This window comes from Salminus brasiliensis, chromosome 16 (assembly GCF_030463535.1).
Source record: "Salminus brasiliensis chromosome 16, fSalBra1.hap2, whole genome shotgun sequence".
Taxonomy (NCBI): domain Eukaryota; kingdom Metazoa; phylum Chordata; class Actinopteri; order Characiformes; family Bryconidae; genus Salminus; species Salminus brasiliensis.
This window is the reverse complement of record NC_132893.1, coordinates 23,365,527-23,390,978: the sequence shown is the minus strand read 5'-3', so window position 1 is coordinate 23,390,978 and position 25,452 is coordinate 23,365,527. Positions and strand designations below refer to the sequence as shown.

At 40.2% G+C, this 25,452-nt stretch overlaps 1 protein-coding gene across 1 annotated transcript in view; it reads left to right on the top strand.

Annotated features, from left to right (window-relative positions):
* Positions 1–3,198: 3,198 nt before the first annotated feature.
* ntm (neurotrimin) overlaps positions 3,199–25,452 on the top strand; it is a 423,702-nt gene continuing 401,448 nt past the window's right edge. Inside the window, 2 exon segments of the mRNA XM_072659079.1 lie at positions 3,199–3,316; positions 3,319–3,501. Coding sequence (XP_072515180.1) covers positions 3,199–3,316; positions 3,319–3,501 — 301 coding nt within the window.

Genomic DNA, 25,452 nt, shown 5'->3' with positions numbered 1-25,452 from the left:
ACACACAAAACTGAAAAAGGACGTTTAGAGGATGGGTCAGGCCTGGAGAAAACTTGCACATCTTTATTTGATGCTGCGTACAGTGTCAGATGTTTTTTTTAAGAGAGAAAACTATTTTTAAAAGTCCCCCAGACTCTCTATGTTTTGGAAAGTTGGAGATTCCAAAGAGCTCCAACTTCTTTGAGTTGCTATTCTATGATGTTTAACACCGAAGTACTTGTAGAACAAATGTTGTAAGCCTTTATATAGACTTTTGCTGTTTGTCCAGTCTCTAAACTGTTTCTTTGCTATCCTAATGATGGGGAAAGTAAGCAAAAGGCAAGGACTAAGTCTCTTAATTAATCATGGGTGTGTTTTGGGGCATAACATGCTATAAACCAATCAGTGTGTAACTTGCCATTCTCTTTAAGAGCCAGGTGCGGTCTGGCTTTGGTGGATTGCTATTTCAATGGCGCATCATGCATGGTCTAGGAAGGCTTGTTGAAGCGGTGGAGCACCTCTACAATAATGTTATATATTGTATATAATATTTTCTGTTTATTGTTGCATTGCGCTATGGGTTTGTGCACTGCTACGTGTCTATGTGTGCATAAAAAGTGGGGGTGTATACGCGCTGGGCATGCACCTGGGTTGACAATTCACTTTCAAGAAAGCAATCAACGTCTGACTGTTGATGTCTGCGTAGGTTGTTTTCAGTCAGTGGCACACCCTCATTTCAAGATATATTTGCAAGCACCATTGCTAATTAAACGATGCATTGGAAGGCATACAAATAGACTGTTGTAAAATAGCAGTGAGCATTGCAACACGTCTTGCGCAGGGTGTAAGAAACGGGCCACAGTTACTGTTTTTATTGTACTGTATACTGTTGTACCATGTAGCAAATAGAATATTCAAAAATTCCAGTACGAATTTCAGTGTACAGTGTAACTGCCTGTTTGCTGTGTATATGACAAAAAAAAATCACAGTATAGTACAGTATATCATGTATCTGCATTTTACTGGATGTAGTCATGTGTAATGTGCTGCTGTATAGTGTTGTACCATAAGTCAGAAGTCATTGCAATGTATATAAACTTTAGAATGAATAAAACCACTTCACTTCACTTGACTGTGAAAAGAGTGGTTTGGTTAGCGATTCATTTCGTTAAAAAGTGGATGGATGTTATGTCAGGTTATGACTTTCACTTTGAATATAGCACTAAACATAATATGAAAGCGCACAGCCTGATTAAATATCTCACACAGAACTACTTAACCATGTAATTAAAGTATTCCCCTGCACTTAGCGATAGCATACTCAAATAGCTTTATCATACACAACAGAAAAGTCAGCTAGACATCCAAATGAAGTCACTTAGACATCCAAACATTTGTTTGAATTTTATGGTTTCGCTGGTTTATTGGCATTGACAAGCTGTCAAACTGACCAAGTTGACCAGCTTGGTCCAGTTACTGATCTTCCAGTGCTAATATCCATTCTTTTCACAGAGAAATGTGAACAGTTGTGTGTGTCGATGTTGAGTTGTGAAAGAGGAGGATTTAACAGTATCTGTTATGTTTATTTATCAGTGTGGCTCTAAGCAGTAGTTACTGTTATGCTAATGTTATTTGGCGTGAAGTTAAAGTGAAGTTCCCTAAAGGCGGTAGGATTTTTTACTCAGTACGGTGCAATAAAGAAAAAACATCCAGTGAGTAGCAGTTCTGCAGACGGAAATGCCTTATTGATGCCAAGGTCAACTGAGAATGGCCAGACTGGCTGGAGCTGACAGAAAGCCTATGGTAACTCAGATAACCACGCTGCACAATTGTGGAGAGCAGGAAAGCATCTTAGGTAAAGGTAACTTCACGTATTTGTCACTGTACAGTGTACAGCGAAATGTGTCCTCCGCATTTAACCCATCTGGTAGTGAACACACACACACACACACACACACACACAGAGCGGTGGGCAGCCAACTCCAGCGCCCGGAGAGCAGAGAGGGTAAAGGGCCTTGCTATCGATATCCCGGCGCTCTAACCGCTGAGCCACCACTACCCCTAATGGATGGAGGGCCCACAACAGCAGAACACCATGTCGTAATCCACATTTCTGTCAGCCGAGAGCAGAAAGCTGAGGTTGCAGTGGGCTCAGGCTCGCCAAAACGGGATAGTTAAAGACACAGCCTGGTCTGATAAACCTTCATTTCTTCTGAGACACACAGATTGTAGGGTCAGAATTTAGCACCAACAACATGAATCTGTGGACCCAATCTGCCAAGTCTCAAAAGTCCAGACTGGTAGAGGTGTGGTGTGTTTCTCGGCACACTGTGGGCCTGTTAATACCAATCAATCATTGCCAGAATGCCAGAGACTATTTAAGTGTTGTTGCTGACCAGCTGCATCCTTTCATGTACATGAACCCATCTTCTAACAGCTACTTCCAGCAAGATGATGCTTCATGTTACAAAGTAAAATTCACCCCAAACTGAGCTAAACAGTGAGTTCAGTCTTCGTCGACCTGAACAGGAGACTCACAGCATGAAAGTTTATCTCTTCCTTTGCCACCATGGACCATAGTAAATCTTATAACTTGCTCTTGCACCCTGCCTCCTCCTATGTTACAGGATAGTCATCCTTTGAACATACTTGTGATGTCATCATAGTTGGTGTGGCTACGTTTACATAATGTACTGCGTCATAATCCTTGACGATCGTCAGTATGATGGAGTGGTAAGTGTCCTGAGAGTGTTCAGAAAATGACCAACAACTCAAATGGCCTGGAGTGAAAGAGGAGAGCACACTGTTCTCTCATCAGTCAAACACAGGTATGAGATTCTTCAGATTTAAAAGGAGCAGGTAAGAAAGTTGACCAACCATCCAGCTACAAACATGGGACAGACTGGGTCCGAGTCTGGCAGCGCTTGGCGGTAATGCCATCTGAGTTATAGGCGAGTAATTTGGACGCGCTATTTTGATGTTTTCCAAAACCGTGTCTCACTTTACCTAAACCTCAGGATGTTGGATATAAGCGCATTGTGTGTGCAGAGTTGTCAGTGAGTGAATATTCGGCTTCCTAAGAAGCACATTTGTCTATCTGTGGTGAAATTACCTCCGGAAACCTGCGTGGAGGCGCAGGGCTATTTGCAAAAGAAGCGTGCCTCGTGCTCGGAACGCTGAGAAAGCCAATCCAGAGCGCGCTCGCGCCGGACACAGCCAATGACCGCCCTGGAGGAGGGACGTGTCAGCGCGCGCCTCCGCGTCCGCTTGGCAGTTGAGCGCGAGCCTGGGATTGAGCGGGAACAGCGCTGCGCTCCGCTTCACTTTTTATCCTCACCGGATTTCGCTCGTGTTTACCGAGACCAGCAACAACAACAACAACAACAACAACAACAACAACAACACCAGCAACAAACACCGACGGTTTCCTCAACAACAGACGGACGGCCGGGAGAGTCGCCATGAAGAACCCTATGTACTGGGTGGTCCTGTGCGGAATGGCCATCGCTTTGATCCAACAAGGTAAGGAAATGTTGGGGAAATCTTTAGATATTAACCGTTACTCGAGCTGGTGGTCTGTGCCGGGTCCAGTCGCTTCTCTGGAGACGACTGGGGTCTTCTTAGAGAGGAAGCTGCAGGCTGGGGCGCTCCTCGTGTTGGACGTGCTTCTCTCAGAGAAGAGATTAGTCAAGCCCAAGTCTGAGGTGATAATGTGACTTCAGGCGGACGTGTGTGTGTGTGTGTGTGTGTGATGTTGTGTAGGATAATGTGTGTACACGCTGGATACGACCTGGAAAGTTGTGTTGGTACAGGAGCCCGTCAGCGTGGGAGAGTGCCGCTATGTACCTGTTACAGTGTTGCTTTTGTTTTCCTGTCCGTCGCGGGACCTCAGACACGATCTGAATCTGGAGGGCGATTCAGGGTGATCCATCCTAATTGAGCTGTAGAGATAACGTGGGAGCGCCGTGGAAGTTGTGCAGAAGCGGTTGAACATGTCCTTTGTGGACAATGGCATGAGTACAGATTCAGGCTGTCATTAGAGAAAGCGTCTGGAAGCTTTCTGAGAATAACTTTGAACAGTATAGGGTCCTCATTTGTTTGACCTGGGAGTGTGGTTCTAGGAAAAAGTACAAATAAATGTAGGTGCTTTAAACATGTGAGGCTTGATGATGGTTCTTGGCTTGGAGGCTTGGAGAAATCTTTTATGGGTATAGATAGATACATCCGTAGCAAAAGACGTTCTACCTGGTACTGCTAAAGGGGTTCCTAGTAATATTAGTCAAGCACTTTTCTAGGCTGTATAAGGGCATTTAAAAAAAATGGTTCTTTTATGGTTCTTCTAAGAACTACATGCAAGAGGTTTTCTATAATACACCATTAAAAGGTGGCGTTAAATAAGGTAATGGTTCTCTATCGAACCTTTTGAAGGGCTAAATGGTTCTCTGTCATTTAAGCATTCAATCGTTTTTAATAAACAAAGAAAATATCCCGTACACATCATTTGTTTCAGCACGAGAACCCTTTTAGCTTTTAACCAGGCAAAGAACCATTTCTATCAAACCGTTGCCTTCATTAAAGCACCCTTGAAGGCTGCGTTTATGTTGAGGTCCTTTAAATTTAGAAAATCCTTTAGTCACGTGTGTCTTTGTTGGCAAAAAGGTTCTTTAAAAGGGAGACTATCCACTGAAAGGTGCTTTAAGGACACTGGAGCGGTTCTTCAGTGGCCTCGTTCCCAAGAACTTTTTTTTTTTGGCACCTTTGTTGAGAAGTGTGTAGGCTTGTAGTCTGTAGCATAGATGCCCCGGACTGCTTGGCACATTTACATCGCAGCTCTTTTCAATGAATTCAATGGTTGACAGTGTCCTAATTTAGTTATTATCGATAGCGCGCTCAGTTAGTTTACCCAGGCAGCTAACTGGAATGTGTGCGGCCTTAGTTTTTGTTACTTCTCTTGAGATGACTGAAACATGTGGTTACAGGCACGCAGCTGTCTGTTCATCAAATGCACAGTACGACAAATCACATCCTGCCCAATGCCTTGTCACCAGCTGTGACTATATCAGCCACGGCTTTTGGTCTAAAATTGGAATGAAAGACATTGTTTGTGTGTGCGCGTGTGGGTGAATGGGTGGGGAAGGGGTGGATGGGTGTGTTGGTGTATGTCTGTGTGTGTGTGTGAGTGTGTGTGTGTATGTAATGGAGACTGGTTGTCAGGGGGTTAAGAGTGTTTTGCTCTAGACTTTGAATGAGAGAGAGAGGGAAAGATGGAGAGAGACAAACAGAGGGAGAGAGAGAGAGAGACAGAGAGACTCTGACTGAGAGTGTCTGCGTTGCCAGGCTGCAGCACATACTCCTGCAAAGCGCAGGCCAACATCCCTCCAGCCAGGACTGTCTATTGTACCCTTTAGACTCTCCTCCAACTCTGCCTGAACTGAGAAAAGAATGATATGTGATTAAATTCAATCCCTGAGCCACAGCTGTGGTCCAACTGCACACTTAGACCAGGGAAATGCCTTTGTAAAAGTCTTCTGTATCATTATTCAAGTAGAACTTGGCTTCATGAAGTCGAGAGACTACAAAGAGCGAGCCTTTGGAGTCGACTTCAGTGATAAACCCTCACAACCATCTGTAAAATGCAAGCATTCATGTTGGCTGAGCGATCACTTTTCTGAGGAAACAACCTACATCAGATACTGACCTAAATCAGATGGAAAAGTGCTTAGATTTCATGAGAAGCAGAGATGTGAATCATTTCACATGCTTATCCTTGCGCTTCATCTTATCGTTAGAATCTTTTGCTCGAAGGTGTCCTCTTGGAAGAAAAGAGACGAGTCATTTTTTCGAGAGCGCAGCCGCCCCGGTGTGACGCAGCGTGGCACGTTATTACGGAAATTAGGCCCATTAGGAGCAGAGGATGACTGTGACTAATTGACATCAGTTTCAGCCCAGATGTGAAATTGCTACTTTGCCCATTTCATCAAAAGGACAAGAGAGTTTGCTCATTTTCTCAAGTGCCCAAATGGGGCATTAGAGCTTGTTGTGACACATTTTGTGAAGCAACAACAACTCCAACTCTTTAGAAAGAATAACTGTGTTACTATTATCCACTACTCATGCTCTCTCACTTGTCACACTTGTCTCCGGTTGAAACAGCATGTTTATCTTCATATTTTCATGTTTATCAAACCATTCTACTCTAAAGTTAGTGAATTCAGGCATAGCATTGGGATGATATTTGCCAACAGTTCAGAGCTACAAATGATAGTTATAAAACACAATTCAGCATTGCATCTGTAAGAACAAACGCCATGATAAATATTACTTTGCTAGTATCACGCCCTAGTACCACGCTCAGGAGGGCTGTTATGGGGATGCGAAGTCAGTAGACTTCGTAGTTGAGGTGAGCTTAAAAAAAAGAGGAGGAGATGGGGTGGAGGTGGGTGTGAAGTTGTTTATCACAAGGGTGAAGTGAGAAATGGAGGATATAAAGGGGTCAGGAGGAGGGGTTTGGGTGTGGTTCTTCTCCTAAAATGTAGTTATGTCATAATTCCAATATATGTATTCTCCCAGTTTGGTAGTACCAATTAACCCAACTGTTTGTAGCTCCCCCTAGCTCTAGCAATGCTCCCGACACTAGGAGGGTAAGGACTTAACACGTCTCCTCCGATACATGCGAAGCCTGCCACTGCCTCTTTTTGAACTGCCGCTGATGTGACATCGCTGGGAAGCTGACATGCTCATAGGAAAGTGCCAGGTCCCCAGCTCCACCGCACCAGCTAACAGACCCGGTGCTGGCCAGCATCGCTTTAAGAGTGATGAGGGGAGAGAGTGCCATCTACCCACCCACTCCGGCTGCAGATGGCAAAGCGGCATGGCTCGAAATCTGAACTCGCGGGCCATAAAAAGAACCATCTTTAGGTTGTCATGAGTTGTCATGTTTGTCGTATTGCCCAGCCCTTGTGTCATACCACTGTGTCATACCACACTGTTCTACAGGCAATTCTGTGATATTTTAGGCTAAGGGTGACTGATATGGCAAAAATATTGTCACGATGCTTTCATGATACAGTATGTATCACAATATTTTGCACCAGTAGTCATATCTTGCTATATAATATTTTATAGCAATATATATAATATATATTTAATATATGCTGCCAAAAACTTAATGTACAATAATATAAATTCAATATATGCTGCACAACCATATAAAAGATCTGATTATGCTCTGTGTAATAATTTATTTGTTTAAAAACTGGTCAGCAGATTTATTATAAAAAACAATATTTATGATCAAATGTATTACAATATCAGTAAAATATTGGCATGCTGCCCACCACTGTGACAGGTTAGATTTGTTACAGAATCAGATTGGACTCACCCTCTTTTCCTCTTATAGCTAATTTTCATCTAATACAAACCCAGTATTGGGTATTGTGCCAATACTCTCTTGAGAATATCTAACAGATCCTATATGAGTTTACTCCACATCAATATCCATATAATTGTTCATAATTGGATGCGAAGGGCACAAACCTGAGCCAAGATTAGCGCTCCTACTATGAGAAGTGTTGTAATGAAGACCCTGTGTGTCTTGTCCTGAATCTGTCAGATCTAGTAAATGAAATGATGAAGGTACATTATGTCAATTTTCACCTGGAGTGCAGGTGTTTGAATTTCACCGAAGGATTAACAGTAAATCGATCCACTTCACCCGGCACAGATAATATCAATTTGTAGGAGGAGCATGCTCTAGTTCACACAGTGATCAGATGGGTTCTTTTTAAACTTGCATAACAAATCCATACACATATGTACATCCCTTCCTTACACTTGGTGCATGACTGTTCATGGGAAGGAAAAAACACTCTTATCCTCATTGAATATTATTCTGCAGCCCTCTACATCTGCAGAGCAGTGCAGCAGAATATGTGTTAAGTTGTTCCATATCCAGCAACGGATTTGGACCATTAGCTATTATAAGTGTCAGTCTCCAGCTACTGCTGCGTTCAGTTCTGCCTGGCTTTAGCTCTACAGAGATCTTCATTCTTGTGAGGAATATTCCTTGTGTGGAGCTGCACTGATTAATAGAGGTGGATTCATTAAGGATTTGTTTAAGTGACAAATCAATGCAACTTTGGCACTGTAGGCAAACTGAAAGTAGTGGTTATATTTGATTTCAGGGCAGACTGACATATAGGTTGGCCAAGAAACAAAAAATGACATTATTAAGGGTCAGGTTCTGCAAATAAAGCAATACTATCTTCCTAAAACCACTCATCTCAGACTATAATGAGCATATACCTGATACATGGGATTGTAATAAAAACATAATTTATCAGAAAAAAGACAAAGGAAGTTATTTGTTATTCTGAATTGTTATTGTTGCTATTGCGAATTGTCACTGAGAATTATCTTACAGGGTTTCCCCCGTCACACCAGCAGCCCAACCTCTAGCCACTGCTTTTTTTCTTTCTCAGATTAATTGCCCACCTTCCATTACAGACTATGTTAAAGTTTACATGGGCTCTATTAACTATTTGGTACTATTATTAGTATTATTATTACCACCATCATCATTACGTTCATTATTCTTACCATCACTACTATGATTATATCAGTTCTATTATATTATGATTATATTAGCATGCCTGAGCAGAAGAACAGTCTTAAGTGGTGGTACAGTGGCGTTTTGGCTGTAATTTATAAGTAGTTCTGACCAGAGAAGGATGGGTCCCTCTTGGGAGTCTTGGTTCCTTCCAAGGGTTCGTCCTCCAGCTCTGAGGCAGTTTTTTTTTGCATTTTGTGTTTTGTCGTTCTTTTGTTTTATTACTGTCTTATTCCTGTAAAGCTGCTTTGCAACATCAGTGGTAAAAAGTACTATAACCATGGTGTTATTATGAGAATGTATCTTACTATGATAATGTTGTAAAAATTACAAGTTATTATTTATGCAGAAGCTGTGTTATTTTAACTATATTTCATAAAAACAAGATATTTGTCATTATAATAATAAAATAATATAATAATGAGACGAATTCTCATCATTTCAAGATGCTCTAGTTATGACATAACATCTCATAATAACAGCATGCTTTTTTCCGCGATGTCACATTTTTGCATGATGCACATTTGCATGCTTCACAATGTTGCGATACATTGTTTCACCTCTATTTAACATATTTACATACAGCAGATTTTCAGGTACTCCCTCCTACTTGCTGTACTGAAAAATGTATCATATCAAGATGTTATATTTTGTGAATCGTTAAAATTCTAGTAGAAAACAGCCACATTTATTATTTAGCATGAGTATAACATCTTTCTAACAGCATGGAAATTGAGAAGTGTATGCTAATGAGCAGAAACAAAAAAATATAATTTAAAATATATTTGTGGTACAATATTATAAGCATTCTGTCCTATTTATTTGAAATTAAGAAATCTTACTTACTTGCAGCTCAGAACTGGCTGCCAAATTCAATAGCATATAATTACTACTTTTTATTGTTTATTTTTAATTTGAATTTAAATTCATTTTGTCGGTTACACAGTTTTTTTGTTCCTTAATATCTGTGGCCAAATCAGGGTCAAGAGTTTGGTACAAGTCTGGGGCTTCATCATCTGTCAGTCCTGGGCATTTAGTTTTGTGGTCAGTTAGAGACTATGGGTTAATAGCACAGTGTTAGGGCAATAGGCAGTTTAGCAGATGGACTCAGAGAGAGCCGTTTTGAGTTGTCACGTCAAAGGAATGCAGCCCTCATAGGAGGTACGGCAGTGCAGTACAATCGTGTCTGTGTAATCGCCGACATCAAACAAAAGCCCATTGGAAAAGCTGACATTTCAAACGTCCTTTCAGAAATAATCAGTAATTATTAAAGGCATATGCGAAGTCTTTTTCAGTCCACTGTACCTTTATAGCGTAGATTTTGGATTTACTCTGCAAACTCTTAGTTTGATGTTTGAGTGATGTTTGAATCTTTGTGCGGTTTATGTAGTCTTAACAAAAAGCTGTTCCTTCCATCACCAAGCACACCCTCTCTGAGAGCTCTTCTTTGGAATTCAGCCTAATTATAGCAGCTGAAAGCAGCTCTGCAGAAACTCAGGGAAACACCTTTTGAAAAGGCCAAGCTGATGATGCTTACCATCCTCCTCCCTCAAAGCACACTGCATTTTATGTGTCAAACCAATTACTGTCTGAGTCATCAAGTTTAGCAACCAATGTTTTGCATTTTAGACAGAAGGAATAGTTCATTATAGGTTCCATATCCTGGGGAACTAAATAGTCAAAATGAAGAATTTCATTTAAATCCCAATATCAGCAGAGAACTCTGGACTAGACATTGCAAAAAAATGAAGAATGAATCCCATCCAATCCTGTTTCAAATTAAAATCTTTAAAACAGCATAGACGTACTTGCAGAATGGCAAAACTGGGAAGGAATTAGGTCACATGACACTCTCAGTAACCACATCAAAACATCACATGATTGACAGTAAATTTGGGGACAGCATATATAGGTCTGTATAGTGTGACAGGTTTGTTCACATTTGAGTTTAAAAAGGAGAAACATAAATATTGGTTCTTTTAAACATGTGATTCCTTGCATTATCACTGCTGAGCCAATGTAGGGTACTCTTTAGTCTAAGCACTGAAACAAGAGACAGTATAGCATCAAACCTAGCATTAAGCTAAAGTTGGTTTCTTATTTGCATTTTCCATTGCACCTTAAATAATCGAGCAATTAGATCCTGTTATCTTATAGCTTCTTAGATGTGCCAGAATGTAACTGTTGCACAAGTTAAAGCAACACTATGGAAAATTGCCATTTTATGCTCTTGGGCTCCCGGGAAGCGTAATCTGCGCTTTAAGCCACCACTAAAGAACACATTTGTCTGGACACTTAAAGTGGAAGAATCATACAAACTGATTTGGGATTTAGGTTTTATGCAAAGGTGACTCGGATTACTTAGCATTGTGCTGTTCTCGCGAGTGTTATCCTGGCCATGAAATACTGCAGTTAGCAGCATGCTGAGCCAAGGGTAGCAACGACAGTGAGGCTATTCTGTCTATTACAAGTCATTAGAGCATCACAATGATTTTGAAGCTGTTATTTTTAAGGTTATAATGCTACATTGTTTTATAAGATGCTAATGTTTTGTGAGGTTGGATGGAAAGTTTGAATAGGGAGCCGGCGAACAGGAAGGCAACTTTAGCTTTGTTAATTCTGTAATCTGTTCATAGAAAGTAAGTAATGCTTGTGCTTGGCTGTAATGTCAGAGTAGTTGAGGATCAAAGATAGGAGAGCAGAGCAAAAGAAAAAGAAAACAGAGCAGCGAGATTAACCAGACTAAACAAATAAGACATTCTCCTTTCCCTGCCAATGTCTTGACAGTAATGGCTCTTGAATTTTATTCAATATTTATTCTATATTTTAGTTTTAATTAGATGAAAACATATTGTTGTTAGGAGTTGTTCGGAAGAATGAGAAAAGTCTTTACATTTTGCTGTCTATTAAACAAACTGAAGTGCACCAGCAAAAAAGACTGTCTTTAAATTGAATATTTAAATTATGTACAGTTCTGTGAAAAAGTGTGTTGTGTTTCACTGGGTTTCACGTCAGCACTTTAACTAGGCCACCCCAAAACCATTTTTGGGATTGTTGTGCCTGGGATTGTTGTTGTCCTGCATAACCCGGTACAACGTTTCCCTTGCAGGATTTTCAGGCAGAGAGCAGAATTTATGGTCCTGTCAATTTTGGAAAGTTGGCCAGACCCTTACACAGCAAAGCTTCCTTACACCATTGTACTACCACCACCATGTTTGACTGTATAGTGTAGTGCTCTCTTAGCTTTCTTCTACAACATTCCACTTTACACCAATTCACAGAGGCTTGGTGGTCATCACATTGTTTTTGGCAAATGTAAGGCGAGTCTTTAATGTTCAGTCTCATTGCCAGTGATTTTGAACTCTCCATTTGGTCACTATTATAATCCTGTATCTTTCTTATGCTGAAATCATGAATTCTAAGCTTCTGTGTGGTGATGGCCATCCTTAGATGTTTGCCGTTGTCGCAGTTCTCTTTGAGGATTTTTGGTAGACTATCCACCTTTGGGAAGATTTAGTTCAAGTTTTCTCCATTTGGAGATAATGGCTCTTACCAGTCCCTAAACCTTAGAAATGGCATTGTAACCCTTGCCAGAGGGTTCTTTCTCATCTCTTCCAGAAATGTATTTTGATTGCACCACTGAGTGCTGCTTGTTGAGACCTTTTAGCCCACTTCTCCCTGTTGGAAAGGTTCTACCTAGGTCTGTTTAGATTCAGCAGGGCTGGCAATAAAGAAACCAAGGTGTATCTAGATGAATTGATCCCAGTTTTACAAAAACTACATTTGATTAGTAGTAACTGGAAGCTTTAAACTATATGGCAAAATAATAGTAGTAGTCTTTGCAATTTATGATTCCTGTTATATGTCTTTGTAAGGTTCCTGCATGATATCTGTAACAACCCCCAATTTACCCAAAGTAAACAGTAGTTTTTAAACAAAAACATTGGATCAATATTAATATTGGCTATATATATATATATATATATATATATATATATATATATATATATATATATATATATTAATATTCTATTAATATATATATATATATATATATATATATATTTTTTTTTTTTTATTCTGTTAATGCTTTCCCCATTTTGTGTTCATGTACAGCCTTCTTAAAAACATACTGCTGTGTGTGTAGTCACGTGACTTTGTTCTATCCAGTTTGCGGTATGGAAGCAACATGAAGGAAAATTCAAACATTGAGCTTACTGAGCAACCTGAGCAGTTTGTATAATTTATTGCATTTTGATATTTCTTTTTATGTAATTTCATTAATTATGTGAATACGATTTTATGTAGACACATTTTGGTGGTGAGCCTCTGTAATGAAATGTGAAAAAATCTTTCATAGCATGAAAGAATCTGCAATCTGGCCTGTGGAAAAAGTTATGATGCCTTAGAGAGTCAGTACTTATTAACACTCCACAAAAATCACAGCTTCCAAATGCGTCATGTAGCGCCCACAGTCTTTCAATACTTGTAGTTAGGAATTTCCCACTCTTTACTGCTAAAGTCTTTAGCTGTGAGATATTCTTGGGTTGTCTTGCTGCATATCTATTCTACATGTGGGGTCTATATCTTATGTCTTGGAACCTCATCATCCTTATTAAAGCTATTCAGTTTGCTTCAGTATGTGTCTCTTCAGGTAGTCTGTGATAAATTTTAAGGCATTTTGGATTTTCCTGTTGCATCCCCTTTTTATCTTCAGGCTCTTAACAGATGGTTTGCATCCAGGATTTGCTGGGGATTGTTTTTCTGCAGTATGCCACTGGCAGCAACACCACTCCAAATAATGATAGATTAGCCATCATACACAGTTGCCAAGGTATTCTTTATATAAAATTCAAATCCCCCCCCCCAAAACATAGCTTATTATGGTCCAAGGAGGTCATCATAGGGATGGGCAATATGACTTGATTTTTTTTTTATTTTATTGCTGTATAAGTCGATATTGTCAGTGCTTAAAGAACACTGGCCAACTGAACATTTTCTAAGAGTGTAGTTAGTTCTGTTTATAAAGATGAAGTGAAGCAGATTTTGAAAATAAATCACTGTACTCAATATGGGAAAATATTTGAAAAGCAGTTTGATTGACCAGTGATTAATTTTAGTAAATTAACCCACACAATCATTATGTGTGGACATAAGAATTGCTATCTTTTATATTTAAATTTGCAGTATATATATTTTTTCTTCGCCATGCAGTACATTGCTGGCTTGCCATGTGATTGAAATAGAAAGTAACCTGCGTGCGAGACCTAACCGCTGTAGGAGTTCATTTTCACTGCTCGTGAAGTGCACTAAATGGTGATATCATCAGCATCTACTTCGCTACCACAGGTTTTTTTAGGCCATCCGTATGCATTTTACTTAAGTGCAGATAAAGTGCAGTTTGAGAGCTGTAGCGTCTACACACTTTGTCATGAGAAAAAAAATTCCAGCCCTTTTTCCACTGCATTGTCTCACATTTGCTTTTCTGAAAAAAAAAACCCATGGAAATAATTCACACTGATTCTGTTTGTTGACTGATAAAATAAAAAAACTTGTTGACAAGGTTCTGATTTACAATACATAATATAATAAAAAATGACACTGTCGTGGCTCTTCTTCGGAGGAGAACTTCTTTTGAAAGGAGACTCGTGACCACCGTCTTTCAGTTGTAACAGTGAATCATTTTATTCCAATCAAAAGTACAGTGTGGAGAGAGTCTGCCAATTCTGGGTGCCCCTCTTCTCTCTCTCAGACAAAAGAACGCCTCATGTTTTATACCCTACTATACGTCATATGTTGTTGTACTGTTCCCATATGCAGGATGTCTGCATTTCATCCATAAGGAATAATCATTAGCCCCTACCATTACTTACGTGGTCTACATGCTGCAGACACAGCAGGACCCCTTAGCATCTCTGTCATGTACACCCATGTACATGTATGTCCTATCTAAAAAACAGTTTATCAAATTAGGTCTGGGAACGGATCCCACTCTCCTTTCCAAGTCTACCCCATGGGCCTCACTATATTATTCCTCAACTCCATACCATTCCTTCAGGCCTATGAACATCTGCATAGCCAATACACATACTACAACACAAAGGGCAATTTCACTTTATTTTGTAGTCATTAATTCTGAGGATAAAGTAGGCAATGGATAATTCTTTCAGGGCCTAAGAGATCATATCTGTTTCATGTATAAAAACACATGAGGAATTTGTGTTAGAAATGAAAGCATAGAGATTGCTCATAGTGTTCTGCTGCAGAATGAAGAAGTTGTAGAGTCCACACGGAATTAATTGTTATGCCTGTCTACAAGAGAATTTGTTTATCACTTAATGTAGTTGTTCTATCTCTGTATGATCAGATTACAGGTTAATTGCTTTAACACTGTTTTGTATAATTTATTCTCAGCTGCAGATGTGTTGCCTCAAGCATAGTTTGTGCATAGAGTGTTTCAGGAGTCCACATATTTTTTGCAACAGCTTCTAGGAATTTATGAAGTAATGTCTCATCAGGATTTCTTTTTCTATATATTTTATTTTGGAGAAGTTGTGCCATTTTTGAATCTCAATCCTGTTATATGGAGATAAGATGGTGAGTAGAGAAGTTCCAAGGCATATTACAGTTTCTGTACTACAGATTCAGTTTATTGGGTTTGGGATTTCCAGGTTTTTACATTAGATTACACCAGACTGGCAGCCTACAAGGTTCATCCCTTCCAAAACCAAACTATTACATAGGACCTTCGGAGATTTTATTAGTTTATACCCACATTCTGCTCTGAAAGTCAAGGCTGTTCAGCATCCATCATAACACAGTCCTTTGATGGGTAAGTTAATCCTGATGCTTGTTCAGTGCAGAAGCCTGGCCCTAGGTTATTTTTCATACAGCAGATGGCACAGGGAGCGGTTAAGCAGCACATGGTCAGCTACTAATCCGTGGTGGTGATTAGTGTGTGTGTGTGTGTGTGTGTGTGTGTGTGTGGCCTCCTCATGAACATGAGGAGGAGCCGTGAAAAACCGAAGCCCAGACATTTCAATTAGAGCTATCACCAATCGCGCCCTTACTCTGCACAAAGCCCTGATTAAAAGAGCTCTGCTAATCTATCAGAGTGCTGCTACTCCACTTTTAAGGAATGAAGGACATTAGGCCACACGTCAGTATCAAACTCCTCCACTTGGAACAGTGTTGAATATTGGGTTGTTCTTAGCGCTCCAGGTTCCATGTGTGCTGATTAGATGGAGTCTTTTTTTGAGAGTTAGCTAAAAGCAGAGTTTTAGCCTGTTACTTTTTTCTTGCACATTAAAAGGCCTTTAAAAGGTCTCTTAGCAGACGGTCTCAGAGTTAAATGTGTTTGGCTTTTAAAAGTAATCTGCAGATGGAAACCACTACATCCCAGATTATGTATGAAGTGAAATGAAAAGTGGAAATTAGCAGAAGCGAATGAAATGTGGCAGTTGACTCAGCATCCTGCTGAATTGCACTCTTCCATTTTACAGCCGAGAGTCTGCAATGTTCATTGAATTTCACGGAAGCTTATGGGGGATTCTCATAATTAATGCTAAACGCTTGGGTGGCAGTCTTAATGGCCTTTTTGGGTCAGTGTAGAAAAGAATGTTTCTCATTAATCATCGGCTCTTTGTTATCTGTTTTCTTTTCTAACAGTGACTTCACTTAAGCGAAGGCATAGTTCGCCAAAGTTTCTCCCCACATACCCTTCAAATCAGTGAAAGAAGTGTTGTTTGGATACATTGAATATTCTCCTTCAGGGCTGTATGAATCAAAGACAGCATCTAGTGCAAAAGTGCCTGTCATACTGGTTCTTTTTTCCTCAGTTAAGCAATAGTTGTGGCATGGAGGTTACGATGTAGAAAACATTCCTGTGCTTTTTATTCCCTGTGGGAAGACCTCTGAAAACTGATTTTCAAAATATTGTATGGTGTCCATCCGATTTAACGCCTCCGCAGTACACTGCCATGAGAAATATCTTATGTTCATTTGAATAAACGAGGTGAAAGGTGAGTGAACTCATGACACCGTGCTCAGAAGCGTTTTGCATGTGACAGAACGACACTGAGTTTTAATGTTCCGCTGTTTTTGTGTGATGGTTCTAAAACGCACAGCTCCCTGGAGAATTGTCTTGATTTAATATTGGCCAAGAGAGCTAGTGCACTCAACTGTCAGTCATTTTGGAATAGCCAAGACTATTTCAGAAAGTTATCATTGTGAAATTCCCTCCAAGGATTTTTTTTTGTCTGTGTGAAATCAGACCTAAGAGCGAGGACTATTGGCCAGAGTTTATAATCGTTTCTGCTCTGTGAAATGCTTGGCGCCAGCACACTGTCATCCCATGTCAAAAGCCTTCAGACTCAGAATGTGTAAATATAAATACGTAATTTACTCTTTGTCTCCTTAATCACATCAGATTAAGTTTGGGCTGATAATAGCTCATCTCATTAAAATTTTGACACTTAATCAAGCCATGTTTGCAGTAGCTCATTTGCATGTCCCAGCAGAATAAGTAGCAGTTGTTGCATATTTATTAGAATGCCTTAATAAGGATGTTGAGTTTCCAGGACATAAGATATAGAGCCCTACTTTCCCATTTCATGGTGAATGTTGTTTTCTGCTACAAGCTTAGAAGCAGATTCTCCCTCCTGCTGTTTGGCTTAAAGCTTATTATTTATTCTCATCATTATCTTTAAGTTATATTTAGATAAGGAATGGAAGCAAAGGATTCCTTATTGGTATCACTGAGTTATTTGTTCATTGTTAGTTGTTTGTATTATGACCAAAACCAGTCTAGCTAAGCACCCTCTGCCATCCTCTGGGCACCATCCGACAGCAGCGTTCTCAGGAGGTAATGGAACAGTTTGGAATTATTTAATGTGACATCTGTGGTTCCAGTGCTTTGACTGTGTTTGTGGAGCTTCTTCCAGACATTTGTGTATTTTGTGCCGCCAAATCCATGTGGGAAGATGCTCTTTTGCTACATCTTTTCTCTTAATCTATGGCTGTTTCTGAACTGAAACTAGGCTGTAAAACCAATTTGTGTTATTTACTGAAACAAGGATTGGGTCGGCTGATACTTGGCGTTAATGCGTGAGTAAACTATTTTTTTTTATGTGACCATAAAACTTGCAGTTGGTAGCAGTTGGATAAAACAAGTGATGATGTCCATTAATAACCATTAATAACCATTGCAAGCTTTAAAGTAGACTTTTGCTAAATAAAGATAAAATAGAGAGGATTTCTGCCATTGCTATGTAGTGTGGCGGCAACCTTCCAAGTCTTGACTTGCTCAGTGGTTGCCCTGGTGATGTATGAAGTAAAAAAGCCTCTGATTGGCTCATTTCTACCTCGTCTGCTCCCCGCTAAGCCCTGCCTCAGTACGAATGCTATCAACTTTTTAAACATCCCTTTATATATATATATATATATATATATATATATATATATATATATATATATATATATAGAGAGAGAGAGTATATTATACGTTTCCAGATTAATTTACAAGGCTTATCAGTAGCTTCTGACATTCACCATACTTTTATTTTACATCAGTGGGGAATCTAATTATTTTTGAAGTTAAATACTCATATAGGTGTCCTGTGTAATTCAAATCTGTCTGATATGGGGTTTTACAAAGCAGTAGGCTACCGCTGCTCCGGAGGCTCCCTGAGCCGCTGCTGGTCTAATATGATAATCTTTCTTATCAGGAGTTCACCTTGGTTCCAGCTTTAATATGTCATCAGCGGCAACTACAGAGATCAGTGCAGTGCAAGATATAGAAAGATAAAATAAGGACTGTCAGCATATGGTAGTGTAATTTCATTGAGCCAACTAAATGTTAATAGAAGTGTCATTTTGTGAAGGTAGGTTAGATGGTAGGACAGTTCTTGTTGAATTGGAATGTCAGCTGCACAGAGTGTGAATGTCAGTTCACACTGTGACAATAAACTGCAACCAAAACTGACCAAACGCACCACCTAATACGTATAAAAACAGGGCCCGTGGGTGCATTTGTGGGGACATACATGTATTACATGTATTTGTCATGTAGTGAAAACCTTTATTATCAGTAACTTGCATTTGCAGCGAAATTATATACCTCTTCAAATCCTGATTCTAATTACCAAACCTGAGCTCTAGACCGTCAAGCCATTGCTGGAAATTTGCAACCTTCTCATTTGTTTATTCAAGATTTCTGATGTCTGGTTTGTGGTGCAGTGAGTAAGTGACACTATGGCTGCAGATATGCCAGGTACTTTACATCTTTAGCAAAAAGCACAGCTCTAGTCTAGTCTTACTGTTAGAGAGATCTAACTGTTGGAGATCACTTAGTTGTTCTGCTCTCAGTGTTCATTTACATTTACAGCATTTAGCAGACACTCTTATCCAGAGCGACTTACAAAGTGCTTTGCTATTTACCCAAGAAAAACTTTAGCTAGTTAGAATAGACCAATAATTCAAAGGATACCTCTAAACCTTAGATATTACTAAACACAAGACAATAAGGTGACCATAGTACTCTAATCGTCCAAGTATTCTTGGAAGAGGTGGGTCTTCAGTCTGCGTTTGAAGACCGCGAGCGACTCTGCCGTTCGGACACCCAGGGGAAGCTCGTTCCACCACTTTGGTGCCAGGACAGAAAAGAGCCTGGACGCTTGTCTTCCGCGGATTTTGAGGGATGGCGGGTCGAGCCGAGCCGTACTTAAAGCTCGAAGGGCTCTAGGTGCGGACCAGCTTTTGACCATTGCCATCAAGTATGGAGGGGCTTGTCCGTTCTTGGCTTTGTAGGCCAGCATCAGGGTTTTGAATCTGATGCGGGCAGCTACAGGAAGCCAGTGAAGAGAACGCAGCAGTGGAGAGACATGGCTGAATTTAGGGACATTGAAGACGACCCGTGTCGTTCGAAGCAGTCCTGAAGCTGTGCTTTGATGCAAGGAAAGAAAAAGAAAAGAAACCAACACAACCTGTACCTGTAAAGACCTTAAGTAAGACATAACAAAGGTGCTGATGTGCAACTCATTAGCTTTGAAGTGGGAGGAAAGGTTCGAGAGATGATTGTAGTTGATTACAGAGGTGTGTTGAGTGGATTGATCTTAAGAGATGAGACGAGAGCTCCAAAGCACATCTGGAATCTTCATTCCAGTGCTAAATGTATTCATAACACTCCTGTATATTGTACTTGTTCATGCAGGCAGTGTACACAATCTCATTGTCTACTCATCTGCTTCAATATTGTTGGGAGGATGGCTTGTTAGCTCTGAGGAGAACAGCCGTGGAGAAGGATGCCAAAGGGGATTCACGGGCAGTGTATTTTACTTTAGTAAGTGGCTTTTTGGTATCACCGTCTGTCTGCAGTGTATTCCCCTATACCATTATCTCGGAATAAGCTGAACAGCATCCTGCTCAGCCTGTGGTCTTATTATAAATGATGAAATAATTCCTCATGAGGGGTTGTGGTCTCTCTGGTCCCTCGCCTACATAAAGCGAGGGTGGCCCAGCATGGTAAGTATACAGCGTAACACAGAAGAGGAACACATGCAGTGGCATTAATAGGCTTGCATCCTACTGTAGGGCAGCACAGAGGTTAAAAAAATACCTAAATCAGGAAACTCTACTGCTGACTCTGGAGTGAATCACTCTGTAGACTGTTAGTATATTCGCTCTGGTGCTGCTTTGAAAGTGTCACTCAACCTATTTCTCTGTGGAAGGTCTTGTCACTTATTTTCTTTCGCCACTAGGTACAAAACAACAAATACGCACATCATATGAGGACTTTCGGTTAAACCATGTCACCTTTATTATGTCTAAAATTGTGAAATCTGTGCCTTTTGCATATATCTCTTCATTTCAGAAGTGTCAGAAACTGTCAAGTAAGATGGATTGTTTTTGTCCAGAAAAAAACAATACAAGGCAATTTTGCAGCCCAGTAGTTCAGCTGCTTACTGACACTAACTGTTTGTGCTGTGGTACTGTACGCCCTGCGACCGTTGCATAAATATTAGGCCAAGGCCACTTTATATAGATTGATTTTGGAGCAGGGCTTGTATACATTTTAAGGGGCATTGAGAAAACCACATTTAAATGCATTGCTTTCCATACAAATGCATGTGGGTTATGAAAGAAGCTTTCCACTGCCAACTTCAGATTTTTTTTCCCTAATATCAAGGCTCTGCTTAAAACATGCCAAGTGAAAATAAATGGAAATCGATGAAGATTTCCCCCTCTTGCGTCCTCTTCCACATCAGCAATTATGAAGTGGCATATAAAGCAATCTGTGCAATTGCTGTGAGAAGCTCCTGTATTTTATCCACATAACCCTGATTGATTTTTCACAATCTGTCCTTGGCTAGAGGTGTGTGATTATCACGCAAGGCAGAAATGGGCTTCTTTTTGTCCGTTTCCTGGATTTGAGAGTTGCAAGCTGCTTGGTCAAATCGGCACGATTTAATTACGAGACCCATCTGTGTAAAGGGCTCTGCTGAGATTAGCATGGGAAGACAGGTGAGAACAGCGAGATTCTGGCTGGCTTTCTGCCCACTCCGCAAGTGGCAATACACTCTCATACTGAGGGGGCTCTTCCCAAAAACTGGGTATGTGATGTGTCATGTTGGAGGGAACGACACTATACGTCCAAATGTTTGTGGACACTCCTTCAAATGAATGCATTCAGCTATTTTAAGATGCACCCTTTGCTGACCCAGATGTGCAAATGCACACACACACACAGCTTGTGTAGGCCCTTTAGAGAAGTACTGCCAATAGAATAGGATTCCATGGAGGAGATAAACATGAACGAATTGGCACCATTCCTAATGCCAGTATGTGCTAGAGGGGTATAAAGCCCCCTAGCATTGAGCACATTGGAACTGTGTTCTGTTTTCTCTGGAATGGTGGTGCTCCATCGACTACTTTTGGGATGAGTTGGGGAGTTGGGGGTGAGGTGATAATCCAACATCCCAACCTCACCAATGCTCTTGTCGCTGAATTCGGTCAAAAAAGTGTGTTTGAGAATTTCCTGTTGTGTTTGCCCAGTGCTACCTATGTAGTTATCCACAGAAAGAGTGACCGTGAAATGGGTGAGTTAATGGTCCAAGTGTATTGTTTAACCCTAAAAAATATTTTCTGTGCTCTATAACACTCAATACTGATAGATTAGTTCCATCAGTGCCAGTTTATTGCGGCAAAGCTACAATACAGCTGCGCTTATTACAGGAAGCAGGACATTTAGCTATGGCCACTGGCTGACACTAATATTATGGTGATAATGAGATTTAATGTAAATGAATTCAAGCTTTTGGCTATCAATCTAAAGTAAAATTAACAAAATATTTTGGTGCACTATTGAGGGGGCTGAGATGGCAAAATTCCATTGTGCTTGTGTTCTATTATTTTGTGTAGCTTTTAGCTATTTTCTCTTGTTAACTCCCTATCACGTTTCCTAGCCTACTATTGCCATCTGCCTAATCACTTGCTGTCCTCTTCCTCCATTTGAATGAACTCCGAGGCAAGTAATTGTGAAACAAACCACGGCGCGGCTGACTGCAGCAACCAGACAAGATGCAATCACTTGAGGGGTCGTTGTTTCAGTCCTTGGGATCTAGTAGTAACCTTTTGGGAGGCTGACTTGGTGCAGATTCTCCAAAAATAATATACAGAGGCCTAAGGTTGGCTCATGTCTCAACGTGTCGGGCTGCAAGTGTATGCAGTTTTCATGCATAAGGCTCTGTTAGGGTGCAGAAATATCTACTGCTCTGTTGCCAAGCTTATTATTTTAGAAGCAAGAGCCAGTAAATTAAGCTTTGGTGTGTGTCATCTGCAGTTTCATTCTAACAGTGGCCTAACTGTATTCATGGAAACACCTTTGTGCTGTGATAGGCGAAAATGAACTAGTGTGACATTTGCTTTGTCTGTGGGCACGTATTGTACTGGACCTGTCGTCTGAGATTAGTTTAGCTCCCTAAATTGGCTTGAACAAATGAATGGCTTCGCTGTGACCACAGGCTGGTTGGTTTTCAGCTTATGGCTTGTAAGTAACATGGTAGAAATTATTATTCTGAGGGAGATTTTGTTGTTTCTATGGCAGAGCTGGATAGATGAGTTTCCTGGGGTGATCTGTACTTTTGCAAACAGAGCAAGGGCTCACAATAAAAGTGTGTTTCAGAATAAATAAGAAAGCTAAAGGACTTCAGCGGAGGCTTTTAGCATTGTTGAATTTTTCAGAACCAATTTAATGTGCCTTAAAATAACTTTTGAAAGTCAGACGTTGCTCGCACTTAGCAGTGAAAAACTGTTGCACAGTTTATTTAATTGCACCTGATTTGTAACTTTTAGTGTATATAGCAATATTAATGAGCTTTCCTGTTCAAGAACATACTTGAACAGAAAGGTTGAAAAGTCATTACGCTGCTTTGTGCAAGACCCCACACAGAGTCATGCAAGGGATAGTATTTTAATGATCGAAATTCAGTGTGCAACCTTCAAAACAGCGGTTGCCGGTATTGGTATTTTACAATAACATTTTACAGCAAGTGCGACAGCTTGAAGGCTGCTGTGCAACCCCTTGTGTCTTTATGAAGTTGGTAATTAGATCATGAACCTTTTCGGTACACAGACCGAGCCATTAGTTAGAAGTCTTATTCCATAAAAGGATGACGTTATTTCATTACTAATTTTGCTAATGGCTTTGCTTGTGGTATCAAGTCACCCAGACTGGTATCTCCATATTTTCACCATCAAGCTCAAAATGCCCTCTGGATCATTTGGAGGACACATGCTTTATTCTCAGCCAAAGGAAGCAGCCATGCTGTCAATAATCAATTAGCCTCCCGACGACTCTGTGCAGCGGGGGGAACCTGGAGGAGACTGGCACTGGAGCATTCACCTTCCCTCTTGTTCACAAGGTACTAATTTCAGCCTGCCTGTTGTTGTCCTTATTGGATAAACACAAGAGCTGCTACCTGAAATCCCTCCCTGGGTTTATTTCAGAGGCTGAGGCACAAGGGCTTGCTACTTCAGGTTATAGTTAGCACTCTTAAAGGCACAGTTCTTAAGTGGCAAAGCTGTTGCTCTGTCTTTTGCTTTTGTGTTGTGTTATTTGTTTCTAACACATAAGTAATGCTGTCCATATTACCTGATTAATCTCTGTTATTCTGTAAAAAGATTAGTTGATTATTTGACAGTTTCTATGATGTCTGTTTTAAGGCATGCACTTATATGAGAATTGTGGGCCAATGTTAATATCTGTGGAAGTTGGGACTATATCCAGCATTATAGAGAAAACCCTTTTTCAGTGCAAAACAATCAATAAAAGGCAGATATTTTACTGCAAAGAAAGAATTCCTAAAGAATTCTGGAGTACCCTAAATACATTCAAAGTATCAGTATTACCTAAACATAGGTCTAATGTAATAATACACTATATGGACAAAAGTATTGGGACATCTGCTCATTCATTGCTTCTTCTGAAATCAAGGGTATTAAAAAGAAGTTATTCTGAGTTTGTTGGAGTAACTGTCTCTACTGTCCAGGGAAGGATTTTCGCTAGAATTTGGAGGAATTTCTGTGAAGACTTGATTGCATTCAGCGATAAGACCATAAGGAAGGTCAGAATGTTGAATGATCACAACCCCACCTCATCTTAAAAGTATAAGAGCACCATCATTCCAGAGATCACAGTTCCACTGTTCCACAGCTCAATACTGGGGGACTTTATAGCCCTCTAGCTAATGCCTGGCATTAGGCATGGTGCCAACAGGTTCATGTTTATCTGCTCCAGGGAATCCCATTCTATTAGCAGCACTTCTCTACTGGTACTAGACAAGCTGTGTATGTGTGTGCATTTGCACATCTTTGTCAGCAATAGGATATATATTGTAGGATATATATTATTGTGAATACAATAATTGAATACAATAATTTGAAATTTGCTTATTTTTTCTCAGGCACACATAAACTTGGACGATAGCGTTATCTTTTGCAGAAATACAGCATTATCAGGCTAGTATTATAAATATTATTAAAACTCTTATTAAAGATCTTGCCCCAGCTGCTTCTTCTGCTGTGTTGCAGTGATAAGGAATTTAGTGTGAATTTTAATTACGGAAAAAACAGTGATATGTTTAATGGCAACATTTTTGCTTCATGGATAGTTCCATGTAGTTACTGATTATTGAATACTAAAGCATTTAACATTATAGGCTTGTTCAGGCATGAACATACTGCTGCAAGTTCCCAGTATAAAATGATTTATACTCACTTACCATTATAAATGATCATGAAGACCAGCATCTGCTGAACACGTAAACACACTGTTTAAAGCCATGTGTGTGTATTTACACACATACAATGTACAATCCATCCTCATGTTACTTGTGCAGCTGCTTCTGTGCTTGAATTGAAGCAGGAAGTAAGTGCGAATCCCGACCCATGCCACTTTGCTGTCAGTGGCTGGTGTCTGAGAAAGAAACACTGGCTGTGCTTTCTCTGGGTGGGTAAATGGCGTCCTCTTCCCTAATCACACTAGGGAATATTGGCTGGCACTGATGTCTGTTAGCTGGTGTGGTGGAGCTGGGGACCCCGTGCTTTCCTGGGTGTTTCCACTGTCTGGTGATGGCGCACTGGTGGCAGTTCAAAAAGAGGTGCTAACTGGTTTCTCATGTGTTAGAGGAGACGTGTTACGTATTTACCCCCCTAGTGTCAGGAGCATTGCTAGTGCTAGGGAAGCTACAGACAGGTGGGTTAATTGGCAGTACCAAATGAGAGAAAAGGAATAACAAAAATCTTTTTCTTTTTCTGTGCTCTCTGTCCGCTTTTGCTTTCTTTAATTTCCCTCCTCCACACGAGTAGTC